Source organism: Onychomys torridus, chromosome 3 (assembly GCF_903995425.1).
Source record: "Onychomys torridus chromosome 3, mOncTor1.1, whole genome shotgun sequence".
Lineage (NCBI taxonomy): Eukaryota > Metazoa > Chordata > Mammalia > Rodentia > Cricetidae > Onychomys > Onychomys torridus.
In genome coordinates this window covers 64,510,057-64,535,426 of record NC_050445.1, presented here as the reverse complement: position 1 = coordinate 64,535,426, position 25,370 = coordinate 64,510,057, and the positions used below count along the sequence as shown (strand labels likewise).

The 25,370-nt window shown below is 38.4% G+C and overlaps 1 protein-coding gene across 1 annotated transcript in view; it reads left to right on the top strand.

Annotated features, from left to right (window-relative positions):
* Vps50 (VPS50 subunit of EARP/GARPII complex) overlaps positions 1-25,370 on the top strand; it is a 116,357-nt gene that overhangs the window by 49,430 nt on the left and 41,557 nt on the right. Inside the window, exons 13-17 of the mRNA XM_036180518.1 lie at positions 541-673; positions 8,514-8,605; positions 11,914-12,008; positions 12,348-12,446; positions 25,197-25,287. Coding sequence (XP_036036411.1) covers positions 541-673; positions 8,514-8,605; positions 11,914-12,008; positions 12,348-12,446; positions 25,197-25,287 — 510 coding nt within the window. The remainder of the gene's footprint in view (positions 1-540; positions 674-8,513; positions 8,606-11,913; positions 12,009-12,347; positions 12,447-25,196; positions 25,288-25,370) is intronic.

Genomic DNA, 25,370 nt, shown 5'->3' with positions numbered 1-25,370 from the left:
AAGGTGTTCAGTCACAAGGACAAGCCACACGTGGAAAAGCCATGTTTTTCCAGAGAGGCATATGAATAACAACTGCTGAAGTAACTCACTCCTATACTGGGAAGGGCACAAGAGCACATTCCAAGAACAACCCGTGTTACGGAAGAACAGAGGTTACAAGACTTGTTCGTTTGGAATTTTCTCACAAAGTCTCATAAATCTCACATGACTCCATTCCTGGGCTGTGTTCTGACGTTTGAGGAAGTTAAATGTATGTTTTGAAAACACTTATCAGTTCAATAATTTCTTAGATTGGTTCAGGGACTACAATTGAATCATACTATATGGACTGTTATTACTAAGAAGTAATAAAAAGCTATGTTGAAATGGGAATTACTTGAAATTTTTTTCTTATTGATTTTCTTTTTATGCTGTACAAGTGGAAGAAATTTTCTTACTTGTAATTTTACTTGAATCTGATTAATAATAGAACATTTCATTTTGATTAGCTGTGAGTATTTAAGAAAATATCATTCTTGGGAATTGACTCCTTTTCTTCAGCATGTAACACCAGACAGCTATATTCCATGCCTGGCGGACCTGTGCAAAGCACTGTGGGAAGTGATGCTCAGCTATTACAGGACCATGGAGTGGCACGAGAAGCATGACAGTGAGGAGACAGCTTCAGCATCTGGTAGGAGATGGCTTTGACTCTTCATAGGACTGAGCTGTATGTAACATGTACCGCATTTCTGCCATAATGGTGAGAGGGACAAGGTCCACCCTTAGGATTGAGGCATTTAGTGGCCATAGATTAAATGTGAGGTCATTCAGACACTATGAAAGCTCAGTTTTCTTTGGGGATTAACTGGTCCAAAGGACTTTTCAAGTGACACATAATTCCATTTTTGAGGGTACATGTTGATGGCCATAGTACTGAATTGTTTTGAAAAAGCTTTTTTTTTTTTTTTTTTCAAAATATTCCTTGGTCATTTTATTCTTTTTTTTTTCTTTATTATTATGTGTTTTAAATTTTATACATCAGCCATGGGTTCCCCTGTCCTCCCCCCCTCCCGCCCCCACCCCCACCTTCCCCCCAGCCCCTCCCCTCCATTCCCATGTCCTCCAGGATCAAGGCACCCCTGGGGATTCATTTAAACCTGGTGGATTCAGTACAGGCAGGTCCTGTCACCTCCTTCCAGACTGAGCAAAGTGTCCCTGTGTAAGCCCAAGGTTCCAAACAGCCAGCTCATGCACTAAGGACAGATCCGGGTCCCACAGCCTGGGTGCCTCCCAAGCAGATCAAGCTATTCATTTGTCTCACTTATCCAGAGGGCCTGATCCAGCTGGGGGCTCCACAGCCTTTGGTTCATAATTCATGTGCTTCCATTCGTTTGGCTATTGTCCCCGTGCTTTTTGCAATCTTGGATTCAACAATTCACGCTCTTGCAGACCCTCCTCTTTCTCGACAATTGGATACCTGGAGCTCCACCTGGGGCCTGTGTTTTTTTTTTTTTTGTTTTGTTTTTTTTTTTTTTTTTTTAGTGCTATTGATTGTAAACCTGGTAAGACATTGGTCCTTTTGGATTTACTAGGAAAGCAATACTAAATAGTCATTATTACTCTAATTTGCAAGTTGTGAAAATAAGGCTAGGTTCTAAGAATTAATAATTATATTGATATTTTCCTTTTTGAAAATACAGGAAGACAGTGTCATAAGAAATTTAAAACAGGGCTGGAGAGATGGCTCAGCAGTTAAGAACATATACTGCTCTTCCAGGGACCCCGGTTCAATTCTGAGTAACCACATGTCAGCTCCCAACTGTCTGTAACTCCAGCTCCAGGGGATCCAGCACCCTCACACAGATGTATATGGAGGCAAAACACCAATGCACCTTCACCTGAAATTTAAAAACAAAAACAAACAAACAAACAAAACCCACAAAAAACAAAAACCTTTAAAGCATTCATTTTTGTAAGGAAAATAAACTTTTAGGTAGTTATGGTATACAGTGCTAAGAAAGAAAGAAAGTAGGGACTTCTAATTTTACTAGGCATTCTTTTTAAATTTATGTGTTAAGTGATCCTCTTCGAGCAGTAGCCAAAATTAAATATTTCAAATAATTAGAGGCTTGTGAGATGTCTCAGTCAGTAAAGGACTTGCCCCCCAAGCATGAGGACCTGAGTTTGGGTACCCTGTAACTGTAAAAAGCCGAGTGGGTAGCTATAGTTCCTGGATTATAGCTGTAGTTATTGGTCAGTCAACTTAGCCAAGTCAGCAAATTACAGGTTCAGGGAGAGACCCTGTCTCAAAAAAATAAAGTGGGAAACAACTGAGGAAAATACCAGGTGTCTTAGTCACTGTTCCATTGCTGTGAAGAGATGCCGTGAGCAAGGCGACTGCTACAAAGGAAAACATTTAATTAGGGGCTTGCTTACATTTGCAGAAATTTAGTCTATTATCATGATGGGGAGCATAGTGGCATGTAGGCAGGTGCTAGAACAGTAGGTGAGAGCTAGATCTTGATCTATAGGCAGAAAGCACCGAGAGAGAGAGAGAGAGAGAGAGAGAGAGAGAGAGAGAGAGAGAGAGAGAGAGAGAGAGAACATGAGAACGAACGAGCACCTAGGCCTGGCATGGTGGGACTTCAAAGCCTACCCTCAGGGACACACTTCCTCCAATAAGGTCACACCTCCTAATCCTTCTCAAATAGAGCCACTCTCTAGTGACTAGGCATTCAAATATATGAGCCTATAAAGTACATTCTGGTACAAACCACCATCTTCCACCCCTGGCTCCTGTAGACTTGTAGCTATATCATAATGCTGAAATACATTTAGTCCAACTTCAAAATAGTCCCCATAGTCTATCACAGTCTCAACATTGTTTAAAAGTCCAAAGTTCAGAGTCTCTTCTGGGATTCATAGCATTCTCTTAATTTTAAGCCCCTGTAAAAAAACAAAACAAAAAGCCAAAAACAACAACAACAACAACAACAAAAAAAAAAACAAGCTGGGCGGTGGTGGCACTCGCCTTTAATCCCAGCACTCGGGAGGCAGAGCCAGGTGGCTCTCTGTGAGTTCAAAGCCAGCCTGGTCTACAGAGTGAGACCCAGGACAGGCACCAAAACTACACAGGGAAACCCTGTCTTGAAAAAAACAAAAATAAAATAAAATAAAAATAAAAAAGATTATGTACTTCCAACATACAATGACACAGAATATACATTTCCATTCTAAAAGGGAGAAAGGGAGCAAAAGCAAGATTCAAAATCAGCAGGGCAGACTAAAAAAATTTGCATCTTCTTGTCTGATATGGAAGTGTTCTTCAGATCTCCAGCTCCTTTCAGCTTTGTTGACTGCAGCACACTTCTCTCTCTCGGGCTGGCTTCATACCCAGTCTTCAGGTGTTCTTGCTAGATATCCCAGGACTCTGGCATCTCCAACATTTTGGGGTCGCTATCGGGGAGCCTCCTCCAAGGCCACCTCCATGGTAATGCAAGAAAATTCATGAAGGCAGAGAGGGCAAGACTTTTTCTATCTGAGGGTATTTGGAAATAAGTTGCTATCTGACTGGTAAAATAAGAAAACATGCATGCTTTCTGATGTTAACTTTCTCTCTTAAGAAAGGTCTCTGACTCTTTTGTCTCCATACAGCTATGTATCTCCACATTGCTACATTCTATACATACAGCTTTATGTCTTTCTTTATGTCTATACGGCCATACATCTCAATACACAGTTACATCTGTTGTCACAGGTCTACACATCTTTTACATACATTTCTCTTCTATATCGCTATTCTATGCAGCTTTATCTTCCTTGTCTCTCCACACAGTTACAAATCTCCACATGGCCACAGCTAAACATCTCCTTTACACAGCTCTCTCAGCATTCAGCACTTACACAGTTGCTAGGCACAGCTCCTCTATGTAGCAGCGGCTCTTTCACACAGCTCTCTCTCTCACACTCACACACATACTTCTGTTAGATTATTCACTCACTCTTTACTCACTCATGCTTTCACCCATTCATTCCCTCACACTTCTATCATGCTTCTTCATCTCTCTCTCTCTCTCTCTCTCTCTCTCACACACACACACACACACACACACACACACACACACACACACACACACACACACACACCCTCTATCACTCACATTCTGCAGCAGCTCTCACATAGCTCTGCACAGCCATCTCTCTTCACATTGTGGCTGCTCTTCCTTCACAGCCAAACTCTGGACTATTATAAGTTATATTTTCAGGGCCCTACCCATTCTCAAAACCCAAGATAAGTCACATGGTTTCCCTTAGGCTAGCAATGTCACATTGACCCATTAATGTAGCTCTAAGTTGATGAGGGGTCCCTGAACCTTGAGCTGTTGGGGTACGTTCAGAAAGGGAGCTGCAAGGACTGTGTCTTGATATAAACAGCCTGGCCTTGATTTAGCAATAAACAACACCTGGGAATTAGTCTTTGTGAACATTCTTGTAGGGGCAGCTTAGTCTCTTTTGGACTACTAGTTCTAAGGTCTTTGCAAAGTGTGTAAAAGGCTGTCTTTGAGACTGAGAATGCTGTTGCTTTCCTGTGTCCGTAAAGAAGAATATTCTGGTAGTAGTTTTGTTCATCAGAATTATACAGCTTAAACAGAAATCCACAGCTAAATATGTGCCCAGAGATGTAAACCACACTACTAAAGGGCTGTGGAAAGCACCCCACTGCTGTTCTTATAGGGAGGCATAGCAGTGGCACCTGAGAACATACAGACAGAAAACAACCGGTTTTCACAGCCAGTGACCCCACGGCTTTGCCAGGTTGGGCTCCCCATCAGGGAATTATATGTCTGGTGGGTATCACCTGCTTTTTACTGCCACAGCCCTCAGCAGGTCTCCAAGGCAATCCAGGCTTCACCTTCATAGTTTCACACAATGGCCTCTCCAGGCCTCTATGCAGGGACACCCCTGACACATACCTGGCCCCAGAGGCTTTGCTTAACCAAAGAGAAAGAGCTCACAATCCCTTTCTTGTATCCTCGTGTCTAAATCCAGAACCATGTGGCCAAAGCTGACAGGTTCTGCTGCTTGCTAGGACTGGACATGGAACTAGCCTCCATGTTCAATTACATCTACATCTGCTTTCTGTTGTTGATGGTTTCCTTCTCTGGCTAAGCTTTCCTTTAATTCTTTTTCACAAGTTGGAAGCTTAGCCATTTGAGGTCTTGCCCTGAGTTCACTGCTCCCTTTATTCCATTATCATCAGACTTTTCTTTATCTTTTTGTCTTTGAGCACTGGATTTGGCTCCAACAAAATATTCCCTGGTGTTCCTTTTCTTCACACATTCTGTATTTTTCTTGCCCTGCTTGCTTCTTTTTATTATAAATCTGCATAAGAGCAATCACTAATAACCATATGAAATAGTCAATACTACTAGGCTGTTATGAAATCTCTGTCAACGTCATCAATCAAAAACTCTTCAATTTAGCCTCAAGCAAATTATTAGGACAGGGCCAAAAAGCAGCCACGTTCTTTGCCAAAATATAATAAGAATGGTCTGAAGGCTACTTACCAATATTCTTACCCTATGAAACTTTTTGAGCCTGGGCATCATAATTTACATAACTCTCAGCACCATTGTCTTCCATGCTTCTACTGGCCCATGAATTCAACTGCTTACCTAATCTAAAATCCCAAAGTCCACATTCTGCCAGCAAGCAGCATGGTCAGGCATGTCACAGCAGCTTCTGCATTAGTCATTTTTCTATTGCTGTGAAGAGACACCATGACCAAAGCAACTCTTATTGAAGAAAGCATTTAATTGGGGACTTGCTTAACACTTTCAGAGGTTATTAGCATCATGGTAGGGAGCATGATGGTAAGCAAGAAGGTTCTGGAGCACCAGCTGAGAGCTACATCCTGATCCAAGAGATCCTAGGCCTGACATTGAGTTTTGGAACTTCAAAGCCTGCCCCAGTGACATATTTCCTCCACCAAGGCCCCCCCCCCCCCCCCAATCCCTCTAATCCTTTCAAAGAGTTCCACTCCCTGGTAACTAAGCATTCAAGTATAGGAGCCTATGGAAGCACAACACAACAACGGGTGGCTTCCACAAGCACATGCACACATGTGCACCTGCACACTCATGCACATTCACCTACACACAATTACTTTTAAAACAAATAATTCTACTAGCATCCGTTTAATACAGCATAAATCATGCTGTGTCATGCATTTTAATGCACTTTTTTTTTGTCTGAACTTACTTTTGATAACTTCCAGTCTCTGGGGTACCTGGTTTCTGTGATTTGGTGAAACAGGAAATACCCAAATCTGTTTGACTAAACAGAATTTTGAAGCCATGTTTTGAAGATACGTCTAATCATACATATAGGCAGTAAAAATTAAGAGGGGAAAATTGTTTCAGGGACTAGAAATTTTGTAGGAGAGGGTAAAGGGAGGAAGGAGAAAGAGGAGAGCATTGAGGCAAGCCAGAATGACAAAGCAGTGGACCGGGAGTGCAGCTCAGTGGTAGAGTGCCTGAGCATGTGCTGGGCCGGGGTCAGTCAAAGCTGGAATTCCTAGGCTCACTGAGCCAGGCGTTCATGACACTTATTCTGCTTTGTTACTCTGACATTTTTCTAGGTATGGTTCTAATGTGGTAGGTATTGTGTTCCCTGAAATATTGTGTGTTCCCCAAAATAAACATATCTGGGGTCAGAGAACAGACAGCCACTAGAACAAAGCCAAAAATGGTGGCTAGAAAATGGGAAGAGTAAGCCATAGCAGAAGTTGGTCGGTGGTGGTGCATGCCTTTAATCCCAGCACTTGGGAAGCAGAGTTAGCTGGATCTCTGAGTTCAAGGCCACTTTAGAAACAGCTAAGCATGGTGACCCACATCTTTAATCCCAGAAACCCAACCTTTAGTCCCAGGGAGTGGGGGCAGAAAGAGAAAGGTATATAAAGTGTGAGGACCAGGAACCAAAGGAGTAAAGCATGTAGTTAGTTAAGCATTTGGTTGATTAAGCGTTCAGGCTTTGGAGCAACACAGTTCAGCTGAGATTCATGTGGAGGAGGACTCAGAAGCTTCCAGCCTGAGGAAACAGGATCACCTGAGGAACTAGCAAGTACCTTTAAGATTCATGCTACAGTTCTAATACATTATTTAAAGCTAAACCTAAGGACAGGTTTCAGGTAGAATTAGCATACACATTAGATAGAAGAACTCCTAGATATGCATATTTACAGACTCAATACAAATGTTAAAACAAAAAATATAGAGAACAAGATATGACCTTTATGGTGATGGAATACTGAGTCACACCAGATTTGGGCCTTGCATATTTAGACTTTTTTGCTGAAATTCCCTCTTCTAATCTACATCTTAAGAGAATTTGGGTTTTTTGACTAATTCAGCAGTCCACTAGCAATATCTAGGACTCTGAATAGTTACATGCAGACATGCAAGAATACAATGGTAAGAACCAGAGATAGGAAATTATTCCCAGTCCCTTTGTAAAGCCGAAGGCCTCTAGAGTTCCCTTTCTGTAGCTCTGTAGTGGTACTGATTGCCATTCTAACACTTTATGTCCTAAAGAAACCTATAAAGATGTCGTTTAGATGTACTGCTAAGCTGCTGGTTCACTACAGCTAGAGCATGTATGCAGTCAGGCTCTAGCAGCAAGTGCTAAGGTAGACCAAGCATGTCTGTTGACTGGCAAGGATGGTCTTTTCCTAGTTACCACTGGACACCTTGCCAACCTGGGAGAAGATAATAGATTGTTGTTCTGCTGTACATTAAAGCTACAGTCTCTTTAATACAGATGTGTGTTTGTGTTTTCAGAAGGGAAACTTATTTTGAGGAACAATATTGATCTTTCTTGTTGGACTGAATATTGCTAAATTGTTCATCTGGAATTATTAATATTATAGTTCATTATAAAAACATAATATAAATTATGGAAAATAAAGACATGTAGATTTACCTCCTTCTGTGTCTCTTCTTGTTGGCATACACATTACCTGACAGTTGAATCAGTTGATTTTCTAGTGCTCTGACATCAAGCCTGTCACATGGTCATGAAGTAGGTGGTGTGTGTCTCTGGGGCTACACTGCCTTCATTGGACCTCTAGACCCATTCACACGTGTAGTGCATAGTCTTGGGTATATTTAGCATTTCTCTAAGTTATCTATGTATCAAAAGGATTTAATCACAATGCCTCATTTTACTATTATTTTGAATGCACATATATTGAGCATAGTTTCTTTTTTATTTTATGTGTATGTGTGGCTGTACCCCATGCCTGGTGCCTGCAGACACCAGAAGAGGGTGTGGGCTTCCCCTAGGACCAAGTTACAGAAGGTTGTGAGAGCCATGTGTTTGCTAGGAATCTAACCCCCTGGAAGAGCAGCCAGTGATCTTAACTGTTGAGCCACATCTCCTGCCCTGAAAAAAAAAATTGTATTTTATCTTAGGTTGGCTCATAAAAAAAATTTAGGGAAGAAATAGATTGAATGCCATTTTTTTGTTTCCAGAAGGAAGTCATGTGATGAGTGCTGAGGAGACCAACTTTGACCGTGGCTATGTGAAAAAGAAGCTAGAGCATGGTCTTACGCGAATATGGCAGGTTTGGTTTATTTTCGTGTTGATTTTCACAGAAGCTGTGCTCAAGCTGTGCTCCAAAACACTCATGTTATAGTTGCTGTAGAAATTCTTTTTCTAAACTTTGTGTGTTTGTACTCTCTGCAGGCTTAATCATATGTTCACTCGTCTTTGGAACAAGGCTATCATTTAACTTAATTTCTGTAATTACTTGATAATTATATTAACTACCAAGAGCAATAGAAAAAAGTCTCTTAGTTTGAAAATTTCCATTAGAAATATTCATGTGTTGCATGACTAAGGAATCTGTGCTTTTCTAAAAAAATTGTGCCTTTTTATTGAGCTGTCCTGTTTATTTTTATTTTATTTAGTTTTCTTGATTTCCTTTTTGGCTTAATTTTAGGAAAGAAATAAGTAAGTAGGTGACATTCGGGTCAGAATATAGGGAAGAATAAATTTTATTTCCTTACTGAGCTTCTTTGAGGAAAGCTCTATAGTTTTTTTTTTTTTTTTTTTTTCTGTTTTGTTTTTAAATTTGGGCTGCTGTCAGTGTACGCCATTTGTACTACTATATATGATAAGATACCCTAGACTGGACTGCTTCAAAAGAATAGGAATTGTTTCTTATTATAAGGTCAGAGTTCTTATTGTTTGTGTTGGGTGAAGTTTTATTTCCTATTTCACAGATGGTGCCTTTTTTTGTGTCTGCACTTGGTGGGACTGGAAAGCCTGTCCCTTGGGCATCACTCAAAGTCCTAGTCACAAGGACCCCTCCCCCATGACCTACAGCCCTTATGAGGGCCCACCTTTTCTCTTGCTCTCACCTTGAGGGTTCAGACAGCATCACATGAATTTTAAGTAGACCTAAATGTGAGACTGGAAGACATCTTTTTACATTTTCTTTCAGTTGACTGGTTCAGTTGTAATCTGAAATTTACTTAAAATTTGGTTCTTCCTAGATCAAAGTGTGATTTCTTTGGAATCTTTGAAGCCTTGAAAAACTACCCATGCCCCCAATTAGGTTGCTTTTCAGTTTAATCATCTAATACAAGGTTTCTTTTAAAACATCATTTAGGGAAACATCCTAAAACTGTGAATTTCCTAAGAATCACTTAATCTTTGTAATTTAGTGCTCTGGTTTATGACAATCATATATTGGATTACACAATTTGAATTTATATTTTAGCATTTAAATATATATTATATTGTAGTTACAATTATTTTGACTTCTATGTTGCCTCTTAGGACAATATTAAACTATTATGGATTTAACAAATAATTGTGATTTGGGGCTCCTTTTGTTTGAGCGTTATATTTGAATATATATGCTCATGTTCATTAAATACACACGCAGGGCCAGGCATGAAGCTTTTATGATTTAGTCTCCTTACAGACCTTTATTGTACTTAATTGAAATTAGCATATTCATGGTAAAATTTCTGGTAGTCAGTGGCACCCTTTGTAATGCCTGGCATCTTATGTAGTTAGTCTCATCTGACATGACAACCTGATGATATTCCTGGTAAATGAAAATCTATTCGATGTGAAATTTAGTACACCATTCCCACTTAAGTATTTGGCCAGTTTATAGAAAGATTGTCCTTTTAAATGTGACCGTTGTGTTCTTGCCTATCATACTCCAGTTTCAAGTTTTAGTGTGTTGTTATTTCCTCTACTCCTTGCCAACCCCTGCCTCCTCTACTCCATTATTCAGCCTGTTCTGTATTATTATTACTTCTTTTGTGCATTATTTGGTTTTATAGATTCTCAGTGACTTGTGGTAACGAGTAGTTGCTTATCTTATTTTTCTTTTTTACTTATTTAAGTGCAGATAGTATTTTTATGCCATACTGTGATTTGTGTCTTTTTGTCTTATGCTATACATATAGCCTTGCCCATGTAGAGCTCAGCCGAGTACTCACGTGGCAATTTTGTATATCTGCCTCTAAACTACATATTAGTGTTCTATCCATAATGCCTAGAATATTACCTGAAGTGTTTAATAGACACTCAGGAAATGTTTTTGTTTTATTAAATTATTCTATAGTTTCTATAGTTTTGACCTTTTGAAAATATATAGGAGTCATTAATCCACTGTGTATTTTGTTTGATATTTGAACAGTAAACGTTTTCTTTCTACTAGTTCAGTTTCTTCTTCACCACGTTCTGGATAATTCTACTTCCGTCTACTTCATTTGTTACAAAGCATAGAGATAAAAGTGTGACTTTGAAGGAAGATAGACCTCCATTCAAGACTTAGGTTTGCCATGTAGCAGGCACAAGAGCTCACTTAGACAATAATACTTGAGCCCTCTAGACTCTGCTCCTCTGCCAGACAAAGCTGGTTTGATCCCATATATAAAGTTATTAGCGTAGTGTTTTTGACATGGTTAAATAATTGCAAAGCAGATTTAAAAAAAAAAACTCAACCACTGAATATGTTAGATATCTACTGTTTACTGTTACTGAATTATTTGGCATATTTATCTGAACATTTCATTCATTTATTTTAAATAGTTTGTAGTATATTTAATGTATTACAAGTCTTTCAGCATTCCTCATAACTTTTATTCCATCCTTACATAGTTTCACTTTTAAAAACAATTATTGCCTATGCTAGGTGAATTTTAGAATAATTGTTTAGAAGAAAAATTCTTGTGATTTTGCCTGGAATTTCATGAATTTGGAAAATTGGTCTCTACTGGTTAGTCATCCATTCTGGCCCATTACTCTCAGTTGCCTGATGCTTATTTTACAGTTACTCATTTTTAAATGCATTATATTTGGGTTTTTAATGAAACAAAGCCATGTATACATAATGATTTTTATTCCATCTCTTATAAGAATATAATTTTTTGAAGAGGGATTTTATTTAATACTTAATTATGTGTATGTGTGCCTGTATGGTTATGTGCACTTGAGAGTAGGTGTCTTCAGAATCAAAGACACGGGATCCCTTGAAGTTAGAGTCATGGGCAGTTGTGAGTAGTTGGGGCATTGGAAATAGAACTTGAGTTCTCTGCAGGAGTAGTGTTTGTGCTTAACTGCTGAGTCATCTCTTCAGCACATGATATCCTTCTTATCATAAGAATTGTGTGTGTATATATGTGTGCCTTTACATTAAGTAGAATTTAGCATAGCTATGCCAAGTTTTAGTGAGATTGTGGCCATTACTATTTCTTAAAACATTCATGAGACCATTCTTATTAGGTTAGTCTTAAAGATATTTGGCTGTTGGTCTATGTAGATATATGTTATCAAACTAAGAATCTATCACTATTTCATTTTAGTATGTTACTACAGAATAAATTTACTTATTTGTTTGTCTTACAGGATGTTCAACTAAAAGTAAAAACCTACTTGCTTGGAACTGATTTATCTATATTCAAGTACGATGATTTTATCTTTGTTTTGGATATAGTCAGCAGGTAATGTGAGATACTGTCTTCTGTGGCTTAATTCATTCAACCATAAGCATAAAAAAATCATAAATTAGTGAGTTTTGTGTCTAAATTCTTCATGGAAGAGGATATAATTACACATGACTGATGGACTGGGCTTGTAGGATCTTTATAATTTTTTTTTTCAAATACCCAGATTTAAATTTCTGTGAGTTATAATTGTTAAAGAAAGAACCTGAACTGTTTTTGTTTTTTATATTTTTGGTTGTGAGCCTAGCCTTTAACGGCTGAGCTATCCCTCCAGCCCTGTTTTTGTTTTTTATAAGGATGGTCCTGAAATTTATATAGCTCTTTCTGACCAACTAGGTTGATGCAAGTTGGAGAAGAATTTTGTGGTAGCAAGTCTGAAGTTTTGCAGGAGTCCATTAGAAAACAAAGTATCAATTATTTCAAGAACCACCACAGGTAAGAAATACAATAAAATATTTATCTAAGACTTCCTCTTATAAGATTAACTGATATAAAGCCATTTTTAACTTTTAATAAATAAATAAATTTATTGTATCTCTTTGTAGGATAGTTGGGGATACTTCATCAAGTGTGTACTAGAAATTATTCACTATTCATTGTAAATCTGAAATTCTTTGTTGTGAGTGGGTCGAATGTAGGATATGTTCTGGCAGCCATTTCCCAAATAACCACTCAGAGACTTAATATTAATTATAAGTGCTCAGCCAATATGAGCTATTGGTTTATTACTAACTCCCTCTTACAACTTAATTAACCCATTTCTATTAATCTGTGTGCCCTCCTGAGGCTTGTGGCTTTTATCTTTCCTGCATGTCCTGCTTCCTTTCCATCTGGCTGGTAGCTCCTCTGACTCTGCCCTTCTTCTTCCCAGTGTCCTTAGTCTGGTTTCTCTCACCTAACCTCATCCTGTCCAGCTATTGGCTAGTCGGCTTCTTTATTAAACCAGTCACAGCAACATATATTCACACAGTGTAAAGGAATAGTCCACAGTTAAACATATTGAAGTAAACATTGAATTGGTTGCCTTAGAGGTAAAAGTTGATCATTATATTAGAGTTACTGAAAGACTTTAGTCACTGGTCTGTGTCTTTAGACATACTGGGCAAGAGTAAGAAGTGAGAATATAGAGGCAGCACTCAGTGTGGAATGCTTCTGCGCATCTGCATTCCAGGAGTAAGAAGGCTTGTAGCGGATGTGCTACTCAGACCCTAGCTGCAAAGCTAAGATTATATGCTGTATGGTTTTGCTTAACCATCACTGCAAAGATGGAAAGGGTGATTAGGTGTTCTGTGGGTGGAAGAAGATGCGAATGAATGTTACCATGCACTGTGATCATTTACCCAAGCCACACCAGATAGAGAGAAAAAGGAAAAGCACTGATTATGCTCTCATTTTTAAAGTTTGTTTTATTGAGAGTGGGAGAGAGAGTGCAAACACACATATGTGTGGAAGTCAGAGGACAACTTACAGGAGGGCTTCCAGTCTCCTCTTCCAGTGTGTGTGTGAGTACTAGGGCTTGGATGTGCCTTCTCGGGCCTGGCAGCAAGTGCTCTTACCCACTGACCCATCTCAACCCCTAGATCTTTCTTGATGTAAGCCAGCTCCCAGGTTGTATTCTTACATATTTTACCATTAAATTAGTTATAAATTACTTTTCATTTTTACAACCAAATTTTGAATTTGTTATTCTTATTTGGAGCATCATTGTTTGAAATTATTCTTTCTCTCCTTGTTTGTTGTCAATACTTTTGTATAGAGATTAGTATCATGTTAATAGTGAGATTATTGGGTGTCAAAAGATTGGTTGTTAAGTATATTTATGTTAAAGAGAGAAGGCTTTTTGATAAAAACCATGGGAGAAAGGGCCTTAAAGGAGCCAACTGCCTAGATTTCTCTGCCAGTTGTCTGCCTTCCCAGAGTGCCTTATACCTAGCATAATAACTGGAAAACTTCTGCTGTTCCTAGTGTTTGGAAGTATGGGCCCTGTCAAATGCTGATCTGGGGAGTGGTGTCCATTCTGCATTGTACTGTTGTGACTATCAGAGGGTGTCTGCCCTCCCCGGTAACCATATGTAGACATTTTGACTTTAGACTTTGATCATGGTGGAAATTCCCCATTGAAGTTTATCTTGGGGAAATTAGAGAATCCAAAAGGAGTTAATTACTATTTCCTAAATACTCAGCAAGTTTCAGGACTGTAGACACATGTTCAGAGCCTGCTTCTCACTGATGAAGCTGCACTGTGTTGTTAGAACTAGACTGGGAGAGAGGAGGCTCAGGCTTTTGTCCCACCTCCGGTACGTGCCAGCTCTCAGATAGTGGACAGGTCATTCAGCATCTCAGGACCTGTGCTTCCTGCCTGGCTACCAGCCAGTCAGTTCTTCATTAACCAATGAGAGTAATATATATCCACAGTGTACAGAATGATTACCCCACAGTATTTCTGTCTTTTTGTTTGTAACTGTCCTGGAAGAGGTAAGTGGTATCTTGTGGTTTCCTTTTGAATTTCCTTAATGAATGAAGATACTGCCAGCTTCCTATGTGCTTATTGGCTTTTTGTATATCTTCTCTGCAGAAGTGTCTTTAAAGCTCTTGCCCATTTTTAACTAGATTATTAGTCTTTTCATTGTTAAATTGTAAAATTTTACAGTTTTATTTCCTAGTTAGACTCACTTTTTCCCCTGTGGTTTTACGCATAGATGCAATCATTTTGAGGAATTACAAGCTATTGCCTGTCCAAACAGTGCTTCAGCTCCTTCTTCCTCTCTACTCCATGAACACCAGATCTTTTGTTCCCTCTCTCCCTCCCTCCCTCCCTCCCTTCCTGTGTGTATGTGTGTGTAACCTGGAGGTTGACATTGATTGTCTTCCCCAAATTGTTCTTCACTGTATTATTGAGACAGGGTCTTTTACTGAGTCAAAACTTATCGATTCTGGAAGATTGCCCCCTATTTCCATTTCCCTAACACTAAAATACAGGTGTCCATCTGCTTATTTACATGGGTGCTGGGAATACAAACTCAGTTCTCCGTGCTAGTGTAGCAAACATTTTACCAATGGAGCCATTTTCTGGCGCATGCTCACTTACTGTGTCTGTCTGTTTGTCTCTCTCATCTATCTGTCATCTCTATACCTAACGTTAAGATCCTTTCTGCTCACTCATTTTACTTACAGTTCCTGCTTCAGTTTGTAGATCTTTTCTACTGAATCTTCCTCTGTTGATAACCCTGCTGTGCTAGTTCACTTACTAGTCAGGCTTACCTGAAGGTATCCTGTTTTTCAGTTCTCAAATGTCTTGTTGATGCTTGGCTTTTAAAGTTTGTGTCTTTATTGAGGTAAAGTCTCTCTGTGTAGCCCAGGCTATCCTGAACTGACACTCTTCCTGCTTCAGCCCTGTGAGGGTTATAATTACAGGTGTATACCAGGATATCTGTCTTTGTCTGTTCTTTAGCATTTCAGTTATTGAATAAATAAATACCTATAACTTGAAATCAGGTAATGATACCTCCAGCAGAGCAGATTCCTGGATATTTTGTATTTGTATATGTAGATGTAACCGGCTTGTTAAATAAGAAACACAGAACCGATTGCAGAGTTAAAAACCACGAGGTCAGAGCAAGAGCGGAAAACCTTACCCTTCACTGCTTCTGCTGTCCTTCCTCTCCACAAGAGAGCTACCTCTGTGTGTCCTATCTTTTTTATAGATTTTTTGTTCTGTTTTCTCATTGGTTGTAAACCCAGCCGCATGACCTCTTCATTACTGCTGTACCTGTTTATACAGACCTCCAGGTCTTCTGTGGTTGCTATTGAGATTAAAGGCCTGTGTCTGCCATGCTGGCTGTGTCCTTGAACACACAGAGATCTACCTAGCTCTGCCTCCCAAGTGCTGGGATTAAAGGCGTGCACCACTACCACCCAGTTTCTGCTCTGGCTTGCTCTGGCCTCAAGGCAACTTTATTAACATATAAATAAAATCACATTTCTATACAAATAAAATATCACTATATTTCCCCTTTTCCATTTTAATAAAAAGAAAAAAAGAAAAAGTTATAACTAATATAAGAATAGCTATATACAAAAGTACAATAACTATATATACCATATATACAAACAATAAATACCTAAACAATGTCTAGTCCATTTGCATTTGACAAATTCAGAGAAAATAATTCCATTATCTATCCTATTTTGTTAAGTCCAAAATGTACCTTCTATCCTAACTTATATTGCTAACGGAACTGTCTTATAACATCTTTCAAATTTATACACTTATAGCTCTTAGTGAGTTCTTCTGAAATCCTTAACAATGATAATTATAACTAACTAACTGATCTTCAACTCCCTCAGAGACCCAAGAAGGAAATAATACTACCTAATAAAAAATAAAAACTGGAAGTGCATGCAAGCAGCTTCCAAAAAAAATGTGAGTTGACAGAAACAGCCAGCTGCCTGGACAGTGACCTGAGGTTTCTCCGTAGTGTTGGGGCATCATCTTCAGCCTATAAGCTTAGTGTACTCTTTTGTGAACTAGGATGTATACAAGGTCAACAGTTTGACCTCAATTTGGTGAGAGCAGTCCATGTACCAGAAACACCTGAATTCTATTAGTGTCATGTCATGATTCAGGATTTTAAATTCTGGAAATTATTGATGTTTCAATTCAGCTGTCCATTTTTCTTGGCTGTGTATATGTGGCTTCATCTCGGCATCCTGTTCTTCTCCACATCCCTCTATTAAACGCCAGTCTACTATTGAGAGGGGTGAGCTTAATTATTCTTTAAGAATAACTGTTTCATCTGCTGTTCCATTGCACATCAGAAGCCATTGGCCCACTCCCTGTTCAGCTGCCTTCGAAGAAAAGGGCACGGTACCTTTTACAGATTGCAAAGGCCACTCACTTCAGGGATGGTGCCATATTGTCCTGGCTTAAGAAGATGCCTTTTGTTAAAGCCACAACCACACTTGTTTTGGCAAGAATTGGTAGTCCTTGGTTTCATGTCCTGTCTGTACTGTTTTTCAGGAGTTGATTAGAGGATACTTTGTTGTCCAGTGGCTAACTTTTGCCACAATGAAAGTTAACTCCATATGCAGTTTCTTCAATGCCCATATTTTCTCTGAAGTAGATTGGTACTGCCAGGAGCCGACATGTCTCAGAGTCATAGCAAAAAAGAAAAATTCCTAAGTTATTAAAACATTTTAAATGCCATATTCTGTAGATCTCTGAAGGGTTTGAAGATGACCTGTCTGTCTAAAATATATCTGTTTGATCTTGAAAACACACCTAATATGACTACAAGTTCAATTGTAATGTCTAACCACTAATTTTCATTTCTATATATCCTAATAGTTGGTAATACTAACATTCAAGGATTAGCAAATTGCATTACATTGTTAAATGAATGGTATAAATACAATATCTCAAGCAAGATTAGAAATATGTGTATGGTATATTCTAACAATCTCAATCTCAATAATAATTTGTATACAATATAAAACAATCCAATCGAATGTAAAGTATTTAAAACTAGTAATTATCTTTTTCATTTTTCTTTTCTTTTTTTTTTTAACAAGCACCTTTTGCCTAGCCCTTTTCCTAACCCTTAACAACAACTTGTAACCAACCCTCCTAAACAATGAAAACTATCCCAGACCCAATACCCATAAAAAGACCAAAAAACCTCCCACCCCACACCACCCCTTTGGGAATGTGGGCGTCGTATTCTAAAAATTGCTTCTTGCTGGGTATGGGCGAAGTTATCTTTATTCTGAAAAGAAAAAATTGGGGTTAATTGACAAATTCTAGGAAAGATAACTATATTCTTTGTTATCCATAATGCCAAAGTTCAGGGTTTATCTCAAGTCCTTATTCAAGCAGTCTTTGAAACTGGATCATCTCAGCTAGCCATCTCAGAATTGCTCTAAGCACTTTGTAGTCCAAAGCTGATCTGTAGATGATGTTTGTCAGCTTAGTGATATTATTTTCCACGTGGAATTGTCGTTGTGGGGCCCCATCTTCTTCCTGGAGATTTCAGTTGATGTTAGGCCTGGCCGTGATTTCCTGCAGAAAACTGAAAAGAGACTCGAACACAAAGACATGTATAGGCAGCTAATTGAAGCCTTTTCTCTAGAATTAATTAGTACTCTATATGACCATTATTACCTTAACAAAGTTTAAATATATATATCTTGTAAATTTTGATATAAAATTCATACTTTAAGAAAAGTTAAAAGAATCAGAATAGAATCAAAGAATTGAGATTAGTAATAGAATAGTCCCTTAATTAATTTGGTCTTTCTCCTGTCCCATGTCAGAAGATGGCTCTTTCTTCTGGTATGATACAGGGAGTTTTCATTTTCCTTTTAACAACATGCTTGAGTTTAAACGAGTAGAGAGCCATTCTCCAACTCCAAAGTCAGCTTTAAACTTTAATTGAACTGGGACTACAAGAAGACCAATAGTATTAATTTTTTAGAGAAGAGCAGAAACAAACATTTGGGAAGATTTATGAAATTTTGTAGATGATATACCAATAGGCCATTTTACTCTTTTTCCTGGGACAGATGATTTGTCCTTTTTCTTCAGTTGTCTCATTTGTCCAGTGTTCTTCAGATTCCTTAGCCTTCATTCTCCTAAAAGACAAAAACAAAAACCCTTCCCCAAGACTAATTTTGGGGAGGTTCCCTTTTGGCAAGTTACATCTGATTATATGAAAAGGCATGTATTAATGGTATAAGTGAGTTTAAACTGGATAGTCATGTTGGTTGATGAACTATCACCTCCTCTAATTAAGAGGTCTCTCTTGTTCAAATCGAACCTTTATCACTTTTGATGGTACCCACAGCTTATCCCCTCCTGCAGAAACAAAAGCAAAACCTCGTCCCCAACGTAACACATACCCTGGTTTCCATTCTGAGGTCAGCACATCCTTGAAGTATATAGGCTGATTTAATTCTGTAGTTTTTTCTATTAACCCATGTCTCTCTGCAGCTGTTGTTCCTTTCTCATTAGCATTGAGAAAATTCAAAGTTAATAGAGCATTGTGCAGTCTACTTCTGGGGTTTTTTGTTACTCCTTTCTGTTTATTTATCATGTCCTTTAGAGTTCTGTTGGATCTTTCTATAACTGCTTGGCCTGTAGGATTATGTGGTATACCTGTAATGTGCTTTATATCATAATAAGCAAAAAACTGTTTCATTTTAATAGAGACATATGCTGGAGCATTGTCAGTTTTAATTTGTGCAGGTATACCCATGATGGCCATAACTTCTAGCAAATGAGTGATTACAGATTCAGCTTTTTCAGAACTCAAAGCAGTTGCCCATTGAAATCCTGAATAAGTATCGATAGTATGGTGTATATATTTCATTATTCCAAATTCTGCAAAGTGAAACACACCCATCTGCCAGATTTCATTCCTCTGAGTACCCTTTGGGTTACATCCTGCTGGTAATGGTGTCTGATTGTAGAAGGAACAAGTAGGACATTTCTTTACAATTTCCTTGGCTTGTTGCTAGGTTATGGAAAAATCCTTTTTTAAACCTTTACTATTGACATGATGTTTCTTATGAAATTCTGAGGCCTCCAGCACATTTCCTATTAATAATTTATCAATCTCATCATTACCTTGTGCTAGAGAGCCTGGCAGACCAGTATGGGATCGGATGTAGTTATATATAAAGGATGACTCCTTTCCCTGATTGTATCTTGTAATTGAATAAATAGTGAAGTTAATTCTGAAGCATCAGGGATAAATTCTGCAGTCTCAATATGTAATACCACTCTTTCAGCATACTGAGAGTCAGTAACTATGTTGAGAGGTTCTGAAAAATCCATTAATACCAACAGAATAGCATACAATTCTGATTTTTGAATTGAATTATAAAGACTTTGAACCACTTTACTTAAATTTTCTGATTTGTAACCTGCCTTTCCTTGTTTGTTGGCATCTGTATAAAGTGTCCGAACTCCAGATATGGGTTTGTCACGTACAATTCAAGGAAAGATCCAATCAGCTCTCTTTATAAGATCAATTCTATTGCTTTTAGGATATTTGCTGTTAATTTCTCCCAAAAAATTACTGCAAGCTCTTTGCCAAGGTTCACTTTCTGTCCATAATTTTTCAATGTCCTCTTTAGTTAAAGGTATAACAATTTCTGCTGGGTCTATTCCTGCTAATTGACGAAGTCTCAATTTTCCTTTCAAAATTAAGTCAGGGATTTTTTCCCCATAAGTTTTTAACTTTTTATTTGGTTTATTTGGTAAAAATATCCATTCCAATATAATATCTTCTCTCTGCATTAATATTCCTGTAGGAGAATGCCTAGAAGGTAAAATAACCAAAATGCAATCCAGCTTTGGATCAATACGATCTACATGTCCTTCATGTACTTTTTTTTCTACCAAGGCCAATTCTTTCTCAGCTTCAGGTGATAATTCTCTTGGACTGTTTAAGTCCTTGTCACCTTCTAAGGTTTTGAACAAATTATTCAGTTCATCATTTTTTACCCCAACAATAGTTCGTAGATGAGAAATGTCTCCAAATAATCTTTGAAAGTCATTAAGAGTCTGTAGGCGATCTCTCCTAATTTGTACCTTTTGAGGTCTAATTTTTTGTAGCTCTATTTTATATCCTAAATAATTAATAGAATCTCCTCTTTGTATCTTTTCAGGATCAATTTGTAATCCCCAGCCAGGCAATATTTTCTTTACTTCTTCAAACATTCTTTCTAAATTATCTGCATTTGAGTCAGCTAGCAAAATATCATCCATATAATGATAAATTATAGATTTAGGAAATTTTTTATGTATCACTTCCAAGGGCTGTTGTACAAAATATTGGCACAGGGTTGGACTATTCAACATTCCTTGTGGGAGGACTCTCCATTGAAATCTTCTAACCGGTTGAGAATTATTGTAAGTAGGCATCGTGAAAGCAAATCTTTCTCTGTCTTTTTCTTGTAGGGGTATTGAAAAGAAACAGTCTTTGAAATCGATAACTATGAGAGGCCATCCTTTAGGTAACACAGTAGGCAAAGGAATTCCAGTTTGTAGAGAGCCCATTGGCTGAATTACTTTGTTAATTGCTCTAAGGTCCGTTACCATTCTCCATTTACCAGATTTCTTTTTAATAACAAATACAGGAGAATTCCATGGGCTAGTAGATTCTTCAATATGCTGAGCATTTAACTGTTCTTCTACCAGCTCTTCTAAAGCCTGGAGTTTCTCTGTTGTTAAAGGCCATTGATGAACCCATACAGGCTTGTCTGTTCACCATTTTAAAGGTAGAGCTGTTGGTGCCTTTGGAAGATCATCAGTTTTTCTGCCCTGTTCTTGTATAATATGGATGGCTGGTGACCACTCATTAGAATAATACCTTCTAATATTTCTCTCAGAAACATGTGCTAGTTTATTTATTTCTGAGGTTGGAGGGATGTTAATCTGAGTATTCCATTGTTGTAACAGGTCTCGACCCCACAGGTCATGGCTATGTTAGCCACATATGGTTTTAATCTGCCTCTCTGTCCTTCTGGGCCTATACATTCGAGCCATCTTGCACTCTGTTTCACTTGAGATAATGTTCCAGTTCCTAATAGTTGAACATTTACCTCCTGAAGAGGCCAAGATGGATGCCAAAATTCTGGTGCAATTATGGTAACATCAGCACCTGTGTTTACCAGACCAGACAACAAAACACCATTTATTTTCATTGTTAATTTTGGTCTTTGTTCATTTATAGAAGTTTGCCAAAAATTTTTCTTTATGGTTTCTCCTGAATTTTCGTTCTCTCTGTCTCAGTTGTTCCATTACTCTGAGTAGCGTGGTTTATTCCAATAGGCATTTGGTTATTTAACTGCTCTGAGTAGGGGTCTCCTCTACGATTGCAGGAAAGGTCTGAACTGGATTCACTGTAGGGGCCTGCCTGAGGCCCCTCTGGGAGTTTCCTGAAGACTGAGGCAAAGTATTACCTTGTCTGTCCCTTGTTGATCTACATTCATTGGTCCAGTGTTTTCCCTTTCCACACCTTCTACATACTCCAGACGGAAGGGGCATTCTGTTGCCATTGTTCCTTGAAGAAACATTGTTTCTAGAAGTGCCCTGTTTACAGTCCCTTTTCAAATGTCCTTGCTTTCCACATCCAAAACATCTGACATTCCTCAAACCTCTTGAAATTGCTTCTCCTACCCACATATTATCATGATCATGAGCCTCAACATTAACCGTGTCTCTAATCCAATCTTCCAAGGGTGCAGATCTTGCCTTTAACGGCCTGATTATTCTCTTGCATGCTTCATTTGCGTTCTCAAAAGCCAAAGATTTAACTATTATCTGGCTAGCTTCTGAATTTGGGACCAATCTCTTTACTGCTGAAGTCAGTCTTTGTAAGAAATCTGTGAAAGATTCTTTTGGGCCCTGTATAACCTTTGTAAATGACTCAGTTTTCTTTCCTGGTTCCTGAACTCTGTCCCATGCATTCAAGGCTGCCATTCGACATAGAATTAGAGTTTGGATATCATATAAACATTGTGTTTCTACTGCAGCGTATTGGCCTTCTCCAACAAGCTGATCCTGGAAGAGTTGTATACCTCTATCCCTACATTGTTTTGCTATGTTTTTAGCTTCCTCTTTGAACCACATTTGCCACTGGAGCTGCTGTCCGGGTTCCAGAACCGCCTGTGCCGGCTCCCGCCAGTCCTGTGGTATAATCCTATTATAAGTTGACCAGGAGTTTAACATTTGCTTTACATATGGAGAATGCATGCCATAAGATACTGTTGCTTCCTTAAACCTTCGTAAGTCTAACATTTCAACTGGAGTCCAAATATTTTGCGTATTCACTTGACCAGGCTGCTGTTGTATGGTTACCGGATAAATTAAGGGTGATTGTGTGAAAACAGGCTTTCTTTCTGTAACCTTATAATCCAATCCTGAAACAACTTCACTGTTAATTTCTTCTGTCTGAATCTGAATTTCTCTATAATTCATTTAATAGGTTTAACAAGTTTTTCTAAAATTTTTATCCTGGCACTTAAATTGACTGTCTTTTTAAATTGTAAAATAAGGATAAGAAGAATAATAATGTACATAATTCGATCAACATTAATCTTCTCATATAGTTGTTCCATTACCATACTGCCTAAAATTTCAAACAAAGCCCAATTTTCTTCCAATGTACACATAAAACCCATTTTTTTTTAAATGTGGAAAAAAATCTCTTTTAAATAGTTTCCTTTAAAATATCTGATATAAATGACTTACCAATTCTGTGTAGAACAGTAGAAATCCGACGGAATTTCAAAACAGCTACCTAGTGTCCAAGGTGGGAATCCAGAGAGAGAGACAGTGAGCGAGCAAGAAAGCAAGAAAGTGTAGCCATGTTCTGGCTAAAAGCTTGAATCCAACCGCTTCAGTGTCCCTGTCTGAGCCAAGTAGAGCCTGGGCTCTGGCTTCCTTAAGCTCTGACGGACCACGTGCGCTGGTGTTTCAGCCAAAAGCAGCCTATCTGCAGTTGCGTGTAGCTCCTGCAATTAGCGGTAGCTCCCGCAGGCCTGGGTTGTTTGTAGCACCGGCTTTTTAAGCAAGTAACTCCAGCTGCGGCTGTAACTGCTTGTAGCTAAGGTAGGTTGGGCCTGCGTCCTAAGCTGAGCTAGGCCCGGGTTAGGCCGGGGCTAGGCTGGGGCTAGGCCGGAGCTCCGGAGCTAGGGAGCCAGGCCCGCCCAGGCGGGAAGCTGGACCCACTGCCAAGGCAAGCAGTTTTTTTAATGAATTTGCCGCACGTTGGGTGCCAAATGTAGATGTATCCAGCTTGTTAAATAAGAAACACAGAACCGATTGCAGAGTTAAAAACCACGAGGTCAGAGCAAGAGTGGAAAACCTTACCCTTCACTGCTTCTGCTGTTCTTCCTCTCCACAAGAGAGCCTATCTCTGTGTGTCCTATCTTTTTTATAGATTTTCTGTTCTGTTTTCTCATTGGTTGTAAACCCAGCCACATGATCTATATGAAATTTAAGTTTTTCAATTTCTGTGAAGAGTTGTATTAGAATTTTCATTGGGGTTGTGTTGAATCTGTAGATTCCTTTTGGTAGGTTGACCATTTTTCCAATATTAATCTTGCTAATCCAGGAACATGGGACATCTTCTATTGCCTGGAATCTTTCTCAGTTTCTTTTTCTCACATCTTAACTTTTTCATTGTACAAGGTATTCTTCACTTCTGTGATTAGATTTATTCCAGATTCTTTCTTTGGATGTGTGTGTGGGGGGGGGGGGGCAGGGATGCCGAGGATAGTGAATGGTATTTTCTCCTTGATGTGAAGGCTCACAATTTTTAAGTGTTAATTTTGTAGTCTGTAACTTTAATGAGTATATTTATGATCTGTAGTCCCTGCCTAGTTATCCCAGTGTTTAGAAATGTTCCTGTTTGTCTAGATTCATCTGTTTACTCACTCTTTGTCTTCAAATCTGAATTTATTAAAGAAGTCTAGGCTTTGTTTGAGCCTGGTGTGGTAGCAATAGCTGGTGGTATATTGGAGGGGAAAGGAAGCACCAGGCTTTTATTCGAGTAGAAGTAAAGCTTTGTTTTCTGCATCTTTCTGTATAAATGGTGATGACTCGGAACATAAAGTGAGAGCAGTAAGGTGGTATCGAAAGCAGTCCATGTGGTGTCGGTCGTTCGTGTAAGTACTGACCTGCGAAGTTTAAGTGTACTTAGAGATAGATACTGTAAAAGGCCTTTTCAGAGTGATATTTATCTTAGTATTGTCACTTAGTAGCCTGACACTTGTCATATTATGATACACTAATACATAAATACTTGTGATTTTATATGACCTGATAGTTGTTTTTCTTTTTCGGACTTGGTATATGAATAGTTAAGACAAATTTGAGTGCATGAGTTGGTGACAGGTTTTAATTTAGTTCTTTAATAAAAATTGCATTTCTTACACATCATTTTTACACTTTCAAAAAATTCAGCTTAGTAAATATTTGACATATGTTTATTATGTTTCTCTTAAGGATCATAGGGTAACTAACGGAAGCAAGCTCGTGTATTTTATTGTGCTAATGTGAATGGTTTCTGTAGGTGATTATGATGATGATAATTCTGTATTTTGTATTTTGTTTCCTCAGTTCTTGTATTTCCTGCTTCATTATTCCTTAAGACTATTTGTGTTCTTTTCTTTAAGAATACGACTTGATGAACTGAGAATGTTTCTAGAGAATGAGACGTGGGAGCTTTGCCCTGTTAAGTCAAATTTCAGCATCTTGCAGCTTCATGTAAGTTTTTCTTAAGAACAAAGAAATGTGTCTTCTAATAACTCCTCTTGAGTTTTTTTTTGTTGTTGTTGTTGTTGTTGTTG